Source organism: Gavialis gangeticus, unplaced genomic scaffold (assembly GCF_001723915.1).
Source record: "Gavialis gangeticus isolate Ggan-Ray unplaced genomic scaffold, GavGan_comp1, whole genome shotgun sequence".
NCBI lineage: Eukaryota > Metazoa > Chordata > Crocodylia > Gavialidae > Gavialis > Gavialis gangeticus.
The window spans coordinates 46,169,445-46,178,885 of NW_017728995.1; the positions used below are offsets into that span (position 1 = coordinate 46,169,445).

Genomic DNA, 9,441 nt, shown 5'->3' on the forward strand with positions numbered 1-9,441 from the left:
GGACCTGAACCTGTTCAGCCTCCACAAAAGAAGGCTGAGGGGGGGATCTAGTGGCCTGTTACAAACTAGTCAGAGGGGACCAGCAGGCATTGGGGGAGTCCCTGTTCCCCCGAGCACTGCCAGGAGTGACTAGGAATAACGGTCACAAGCTGGCAGAGGGTAAATTCAGATTAGACATCAGGGAGGTGCTACTTCACTGTCAGGGTGGCTAGGATCTGGAACCAACTTCCAAGCGAAGTGGTGCTGGCTCCTACCCTGGTGGGCTTTAAGAGGAGGCTAGACAGTCACGTTGCTGGGGTCATTTGACCCCAGTACTCTTTCCTGTCATGGCAGGGGTCGGACTTGATGATCTGCTCAGGTCCCTTCTGACTCTACAAACTATGGAACTATGAGCCACATGCAATTAATATCCCAAAACAGGCAGGTGGGACAGTCCATGTCCCCCTCCCTCCCCTTGCCAGATCCAGTGCCCACCCAGTCCAGGACACACTGTCCCCGATTGGCCAGAATAGGAATCAAGTATGGCTCATGTTACAGACTGGCCAAAGCAAGTGCTAGATCTGGCATGCGGGGGGTGTCCATGGGCCTGATCCAGCTCTCAGGGCTGGCCCAGCAGCATTCATCCAACCTGTTGACTGGTCCTGAGCCACGTATCTGACCCACAGGGGCAGATAAGTCTGACACCCCGAGAAAAAGGAAGAGGAATAAGAGTGCCACTCAGGGAGGGTACAGGAGGCTAATTTGTGGTATAACTTCCAGAAAGATTGTATCCTCACTGTAACAGAACTAGAAAAGTACATACTGCCTCACTCCAACAATATAGGAGTTACAGTATTTAAAAAACAAAACAAAACAAGGTGTCAGTCAATATTTCAAGGAGTCAATTAGACCTTCAGCATGGGGACAAACTGAACACTGAACATGGAAGCAAGGTTCTGGTTCTAGAAATCTGGATCCCACTATATTAGTGAATAGTAAGGCTGTGCAAAATGGCCATGTTTCGATTCGGTTTCGGATTTGGCCGTTTTGGAGGACTGCAATTCATTTCAGCATTTCAGATCATTGTCCTGTTTAGTTTCAGCTGAATCTGTTTTGAACGGGCTGCAAGGGAAGCTTCACACAGCCCTACTGCCCAGCCAGGCAGAGCTTGGGACTGGGGGCTGCAGGGCCCCAGTAGGGAGCAGCACGGGGCCGTGGGTGGCTCATCCGGGGGAGGACCACTGCCCTCCATGCAGGCAAGGAGACCTCTGCGCAGATCTCTAATCCCTGTCAAGCTGGATCGTGGGGCAGGAAAGCAGCGCAGAGTGGCGAGCAAGGCTGCTGGTCCCTTCTATGTGACCCGGCTCTGCAGGGAGCAGAGATCTGCACCAGGGGTCTCCTCGCCACCACTGCCTGCCCCAGACCTCTGCTCCTGTGGAGCCAGGTCTCAGGGTAGGGACCAGTACTGCCCCTGCCAGAAAGACTGCCTGCTCCGCATTGCCGAGTCGCGCATCAGGGCAGCAGCATACAGCTGTTTCCCTGCAAGCCCAGCTCCGAAACTCCAAAGTTTTCCTAAATGTTTTGGATGCCTTGTTTTGTTTTGGAGCCTTCTGTTTCGATTAAGATTTGGTGTTTCGGGTGCCAAAATGGCCCAAAACTCCTCCAAAGTAAAGTGGCTGCTGAAATTTCATGCAGCCCTAGTGAATAGTTTAAGTTTCATAATGTTTCACTATGGTAAAAAAAGTTCTTTAAATAAGGCCCATTCAGATGACAATTTATTTTGGACTTAGTGTCCAACTGTTCACTGGAATAGTTATAAAAGTATGGACTCCAGCAAGAACAAAATTCCATAAGTTAACAAGCACTTACTTCGTTTCCGTGTTTCTGCAGAAATTCTATTTCCTGTTGTGTGAATGTGGTCATGGAGATAGACTTCACTCTGTGGGGTGGATTTAAACCTCTCCTATTAAAAAAGTAAAGCAAATGCTTAAGTCAGTGCTCTGGAAATCTATCATTTATACAGTATCATTTCTATTTTTCCCTGAACAGAACCACAACTAAAACCAACCCTTATTAGCCTGAAGACATGACCCCAAGAAGAAATACTCCTACTTCATTCTAAACCCTGTGGATGGTCACACTAAATATCCGATGCCACACACACACTTAAAGAATGTGGAAAATCAGAAGTCAAACACTCAGAAGTTAAGCAGTCCCATTTCAGCTTCATCCTTATGGACACATGCTTTATAGCAGAGGTTTTCAGCCACCAGGCTGGGCCATGATGTGTTGGCTGCCAGGTTGTGACTCGAGTCCCTACTCCGACCCCCGTCTGCCTGCCCAGGTGAGTGGCTTCTGGAGTTAAAGCTGAGCTTCCAGGATTAAAGCTGTATGGTGAGGCAGCCCTGGGAAGGAGGAAGCTGGCTCCGTGCTACCCATCCTGCTCCTGCCATTCACCCTCCCCATGCCGCCATTACAACTGCAGATGACTCTGCATCCAGTTTCAGTGGCACTGCACATACTCTTCCACTAGGTAGAGAGACCTGGTCGGAGGGGGGAGGAGGGGGCGGGGAAGGAGAGGGGAAATGTAACCCATTTTCTATCAAACCCACTTCCCTTTCTTTTTTACTTTCCCCACTGGTTCTCAATCCCCCTTTCATGATAGCCAGTCTACCCTAAACCTCCTTCCCAGTTGCATGTTTCTTTTCCAGCCCCTGCCACTACCCCCTCTGCTGCATCTTCCTCCATGCTGCCTGGGTAGTGGCATAGGAAAGAAAGGGTATTATCTGAAAGCACAGGAAAAAAGTATTACCTGCTGCTAAAGTAAGTGTTCAAACCCAGCACAGCCCATAGGAGCTTAGTGAAGAAAATGTATAGAAATCTAGGCTGTGCCTTGGACTGGAGCAAGCGGCGCTAGTGCTATTTTCAGAAAACCATTCTTCCTTCACTTTTCTTGGGCAAACCTGTTGGGAGGGTTTTTGGCTTGCTTTGTTTTTGCTTTTTGTATTATTTCAAACAGCCTGAAGCAAACACTTCACACAGGAGAAATGTAAGGGAGTTTGGTAAAGTTATAAGATCCTGCTTTTAGTTGCTAATTAGTGGGAAGTGTTAGGGAACCTTACTAGATGGGATGACCAGTGCTACCTGTATCATCATCATTTAAAACACTTCTGCAAGTATGGAAGATGCATTCAAACAAGCCATAACTTGCTAAAGTACCAAACACTGAATCTTCACTGTGGCAATGCTTTTTGGCCAGAGTGCCGAAAAACACCACAATGCCTACCTTGGAAGGTGCCGGAGTGCTGGTGTACCAGAAAAACAAAGTGAGGGCAGGGGGTGTATGGCAGAATGCCCTGCTTGTGCCCCTTGTCCCCCACCCAAAGCCCCTGCCCCCCAGCCCTGCTCATGACCCTTGCCCCCTACCCAAAGCCCACGCCCCCCAGCCCAGGCTCTGTGGCTGTCAGCAGCTACCCAGAACCTGGGCCAGCTGCAAACATCTGCTGCCTCTCTGCCCCAGCCCTGGTCCCAGCCCCCAGGGAGGCAGCACATACCGGCAATGCTTCCCACTGTGTTACCCTCACTGCTTCTGCAAAGCACCATTGGAACACAGCGCAGCAGGGCACAGCAGGATGCACAGAAAGCTATCTGCTCCCAGCTCCCCACTGCCCTGCTACACTTCCCCTGCAGGCAAGGGCAGCAAGGGGCACAACCCTCCACTGCTAACCACACTGTTCCCGTGCACACAGGGGAAGTGTGGCAGGGCAGCAGTGACCTGGGAGCAGGCAGCTTTCTGTACCCTGCCACACCGGGTTTCAACACTGCTTTGCAGAAGCAGCAAAGGCAGCACAGCAGAGAGCACGGCCAGTATGTGCTGCCTCCCTGGAGCCTGGGGCCGGGTCTGTGGCCGGGGCCAGGAGGCAGTAGATGTTTGCAGCTGGCCCAGGTTCTGGGTAGCTGCTGATAGCCACAGAGCCCAGGCTGCTTGCAGCAGGGCTTCCATGGGAGTAGCCCAAGCTCTGTGGCCATCAGCAGTTACCCAGAGCTGGGGCTGGCTGCAGCCAGGAGGCTACAAAACAGCTGCTGCCCCCTCACCCCAGCCCCAAGCCCAGCTGTCTCCTGGCCCTGGGCTCCAGGAAGGCAGCAGGTGCCAGCACTGCAGCAGCTGTTTGTAACCTCCTGGCTGCAGATGGCCCTGGTAGCTGCTGATAGCCACGGAGCCCAGGCTGCTCCCAGCAGCCTGCTGGCAGCAGCCCGGGCTCCCAGCTGGCAGCAGCTACCCAAATCTGGGGCTGGCTGCAGCCACAAGGCTACAAACAGCTGCTGCCTCCCCGGCCCCAACACATGCCGAGGAAAATGGCTTCACGTGCCATGCTCAACACGTGCCGGGGGTTGCCAACCCCTAGCTTAGACCATACTGCAATCTCATACACTTTACAATAATTTACATTAATACAAATAAGCAATCCTTATTTCTTAGTGGTTACAGTGCCGATTCAAGCTGATATAAAATGTGAAAAATAAATACTAGAATGACCTCAAGTCAAGCATCAGTGACCTTACAGACCAACAGTCTCCCTCAAAGGGGAAAAAAAACCAAAACAGAACAGAAAGATCAGAAGAAACCAGCTGAAAGTGTGTTCATAAAGGATTAAAAAGAGCTTGTCTTACAGAATTTGTTGGACTCAGTTTGTCTCTTGTATGGAGAGTTGTCTTTCTAGCCACAATCTGACAAACACAGGAAACAGTACCACAGTAGAGAAACCATTACAATGTTCAAAGGAATATTAAACTTCTCTTCAGACTCCACTAATTAGAAATAATCTAATTTGGCTTTTCTTTAATTCTAAAGACATCTTGGACCTTCCTTGGTATTTCAAAATATCTTATCTGGGAGATTTAGATATTAGTAATCGATTCTTCACCACAAATTTGAATTGACATAGAAAATGAGTTCCTCCAACTTCTTTTGGCAAAATATGCAAGTACTGATAGAAAGAAGTGTTCTGCCAACAGGGAGAAATGGGAAATGGAAGGTTTCCTGCAAATGGGGAAGAGCTACAGAAGAAACACTCTACAAAGACATAAAATAGAAGGAGGCTAGGTGATTTAGAAAAATACATACGCACACTTATTATAGATAGGACCATTTTTACAGACATTATGCAGTGTTAAAAAAGCTAAATTACTGAACTTCATTTATTGCATAGTCAGCTCAGATAAGAACCTTAAAGCACAAACTATTTTGATACTTAGATATGTAAGCAATTACTTTAACAGGACTTGGTATTTCTCATAGGCTTGCTGTTTATTTTGTTTGGTGGATTTACTTTGTTGCATAACACACACACACACACACACACACACACAGAGTTTATGTAAAGAAGAGGAGTACATTTAAACAAAAGTAAATATATTATGTCAGATACTGACTGGAACACTAAACTAGGGGTACAGTATTCAGAAACCACTAAATTAATGGACTTAAAAGTTTGAAGTCACTGCTGAAAATAACTCAAGACTTAGGTAAAATATTGATGATTAACATTTTAGCTACAATATGCAATGAGTTCAGCTGAGAGTACAATAAAAGCAATAATTGTAATGCTAAATCACTCGCAGTTAAGAGCCATGGGAATGCTTATATGTAGGCATTTGCCATGCATAAAGTTTTCAAACCTGAATGCCTAATCTCTAACAGCTATGCTTCATTTACTGAAAGGAGCCCAACTAAATATTTGGGGGCATGGAGGTGTGAAAACACTGGACAATCTTTGCAGCAACACACAGGAAATCAGAAAAGCAGCAAAATCATATTTGAATTTGACAGAGCTGGAAACTTCTGCTTTTTCATTAAGTAAGCCTTTCTAAATTAAAATAAAATATGCATTGTTTCCCAAAACAATCATTGTGTCAGGTACTCTGGCTGTACAAGACAGAAATTAGAGTTAAGATTCCAGAGCAATGGTTGTCAAATCTCATTAGGACTCAAGGCACTCCTAGGAAAGTGCCAGCTCTTAGCTTTCACTCATTGCTTGATTACAAAAAAGAACTTTGCAAAGAACTCTGAGATACCACAACAGCAGAGAACTAGGGGTGCACCAATAAAGACTTTTTGAACCAATACAGATGGCCAGTTATTGGCCAGCCATAAATCTGTCAATACCAATCTGATTGCTGATATGCAGCCCAGCAGCTTGGAGAGCAGCATCCAGGTCAGAGCAGATAGAGGTCCCTGCGGTGAGGGAAGTAGGGCTGGGGCTGCCCAATCTGGACAGGGCAGGGCACAGGACAGAGCCTGGTGGCTCATCCAGAGGGTGCAGGAGAGCAACTCCTGCCACTGCACCAACCCCCAGGGGAGGCATGGAGGGCATGTGCCTCCTGAATCTGTGCATGGGGCAAGGGCAGGATGGTGCTGCACGCTCCCAGGCTGCACCGAGCTCTTCCCAGGGGCTGTGCTTGGGCAGGGTGAGGTGGGCAGTAGCAACAGGTGTGGGGGGCGCTACGGCAGTGACTCCCTTCCAGCGCTGCTGCCTCCTGCCCCACCCAAGTGCAGCCACCAGAAACAGGTCAGTGGAGCCCACAAGTGCATAGCAGCAGCCTGCTCTCACCCCATGGACAGATCTGGGGGGCACATGCCTCCCCCAGTGCTGCTTGCTTGCAGCAGTGGGGGCCCCTCCCCACTTCTGCCTGTATGAGCTGCTGGCTCTGCCCTGCGCCCCACCCCAGGTGGGTAGCACCTGTCCCTGCTCCAGCCCCACTCCCTCCCTCACTGCAAGGGCCTTGATCTGTGCCCTCTACGCCCCCCCCCACCCCAATTTACTGGCCAGATGCCACTCTCCATGTTCCCACGCTGCACTCCTGGCTGCATGCATGTACATAAGGCATTTATCAGTAACATTACTGGCCACATCAGCCAAAAGAAGTTGATTGCCGATAAAAGGAAAATTGACATCATCGGTGCCAATACGATATGGACCAATACAATCAGTGCACCTTCTAATGAGAATATTTTTGAGGCTATGGATTCTTATTTGGAATTTCTGTATTTTTTCATCTTTTGAATAATAGGTATGTGTTTGCATACCACACAGTGTTAAATACTGCATGGTGCCTCGCAGCACCCTGGTTGAAAAAAAAAAAGTGGCTATTCTAGATCAAATGTTTCTGACATTTCAGTATGATATAAGGCAGGGGTCAGAAACCTTTTGGAGTGGGGGATCTGTTTCTAACCCAGCCCATGCCAACATTTCTCCCTCACACCTGGCTACCACATGGGTGAGCTCCCCCAAGTGGACTGGATAAAATAGTTGTCAATCCCCGGCATAAGAGATTATATATTCAATTACCAACTAGCAATGCTCATGTTACTTTATTGAGAAAGTGGGTCATTTAATGGCAGCCCACATTTGAGAGTATAGTATATCTTGGTGTAAGAAAGCAACCCGTCTTTACAAAGTATTTGATGTTATCAGAAAAATCATCAAGACTTATAAAAAAGACAATGGGAAGAAAAAGAATTGTGGAGGCAGGACAGTTTATAGCCTACATTGGGAAGACCAATTACAGATGTCTAATTCACAGACTATTATCATTCTACTTCATTGCAGGAATGCAATAGAATTCTACTTCGTTGCAAGAATTAAATTTGGTATCTGGAAAAGACTAGATAGAACAGTATTAAGCCTTTAACACTATTTACCTAGGAGACCAAAGTTAGAGAGCTATTGCTCACTTCAACTTAAAACAGTTGGCCTTGGTTATTACCTTTTCAACATCTAAGATTTTGTTGGGCTGGGTAAGACAATTTCATGCTTGAGTGGCTAACGCACTCATTACAACATGAAGTAAAAATGGTCAAGGGTACACATTTATCTGTACACATGCAGAGCTCAAGTCACTTCAGTTCCATTCATGTGCAAATGCTAATTAACATAGCGAACTCTACTTCTGCATTATACCACCATTTATTAGCTTCCTTTTAGTTACCGCTGCTACAAAAACCTCCAGTCAATAAGGTCAGAGATCATTTTTGGTTATTTCTTCTAACCATTCCTCAGGTTGTGGCCTTTATAACTTGAACAACAACAAAACATATATAAAAGCTTGTTTGCATGTTAACACTAAGGCACAGAACACCACAAAATTTCTTTTCATGCTCTTTTACCTTACAATACTACTTCCCCCCACCAAAGTTTTTCAATAGGGTCTTTGACCATTCTGCCTTTCAATCATCATGCCTGTGTTTCTGAATAGCAGCAAAGTCCTAATTAAATAAAGAAGAGTTATGCATATGATTCCCTTTGCTAGCCAGCAAATATTCTATTTCATTCTCTAATGGTTTTGTTCACCGAGACTGTTCACGGGGTGTAAAAATCACTATATCAGAAACAGAATGTATAATAAAGTTACATAAAAATATAATTCTCTGATGCATTTATACGGTGGTGGGTAAAGAATAACGTAACTTAAAGGTGTGTGCTTACTACTATCGGTATACCAGCAAAGTCTCTCTGACTGAAGGAAGTCTCAAAATGTATACACAACGTAGATCAGAAGTACCTATATCCAGACTCTGCACAAACTTACAATTCAGCCTGAAAAAAAGTATTTCAATTTCATATATAAGACAGACTAAATAAAGAGTAGTAAAATACTGCAGAGTACACATGTATCAAACAACTTGTTTTAAATTAATCTGATGTATTCAAGATACAAAACTAAACAAGCAAACAGAAATAATTCTTGAATTAAACAATGTGCCATTTAAACACTTAGAGCAGGGGTAGGCAATGTTTTTGGTTGGAGTGCCGAAAACCCCCACAATACCTACCTTGGAAGATGCCGGAGTGCTGGCATGGCAAAAAAACAAAATGACGGCAGGGGGTACATGGCAGGATGCCCTGCTTGTGCTCCTTGGTCCTCACCCAAAGCCCCTGACCCCTAGCCCTGCTGACCCCCAGCCCCGCTACCATGTGGCTGGCAGCAACTACCCAGAGCCGGGGCCGCTGCAACCGGGAGGCTCTAAACAGCTGCGCCAGGCACCGGAGCCCAGGCATCAGCTCTGGCCACAGCTCCATACTGACAGAAACTGCACAGGCACCTCGGGGCAGACAGCAGGGCAGTAGAGCCTGCCCCGAGGTGCCCATGCAGTTGCCACCAGCATGGAGTTGATGCTGGAGCTGTGGAGTCCTGCACAGCTGTTTGCAGCCTGCCTGCTGCAGCTGCCCAGAGCCCAGGCTGGCTACAAACAGCTGCACCAGGCTCCAGAGCCCAGTCCCCAGCTCTGTGCTGGGAGTGGGGGAGAGACCAGGGTTGTGCTCCCTCAGGCCCCCCCCCCCCCAAATCGCCCACTCTGATGCACAGGTGCATATACCGGTACAGAGCTGATGCCAGGGCTCCAGAGCCCGGCGCAGCTGTTTGCTGCCAGCCACAGAGCCTGGGCTGCTCCCAGCAGGCAGC

The 9,441-nt window shown here is 47.4% G+C and overlaps 1 protein-coding gene across 7 annotated transcripts in view; it reads right to left on the reverse strand.

Moving 5' to 3' along the window:
* AGFG1 (ArfGAP with FG repeats 1) overlaps positions 1-9,441 on the reverse strand; it is a 90,741-nt gene that overhangs the window by 67,630 nt on the left and 13,670 nt on the right. For all 7 annotated transcript variants that reach the window (XM_019503619.1, XM_019503617.1, XM_019503618.1 and 4 more), the window contains exon 2: positions 1,849-1,942. In XM_019503619.1, the coding sequence (XP_019359164.1) occupies positions 1,849-1,942 (94 nt within the window). The remainder of the gene's footprint in view (positions 1-1,848; positions 1,943-9,441) is intronic.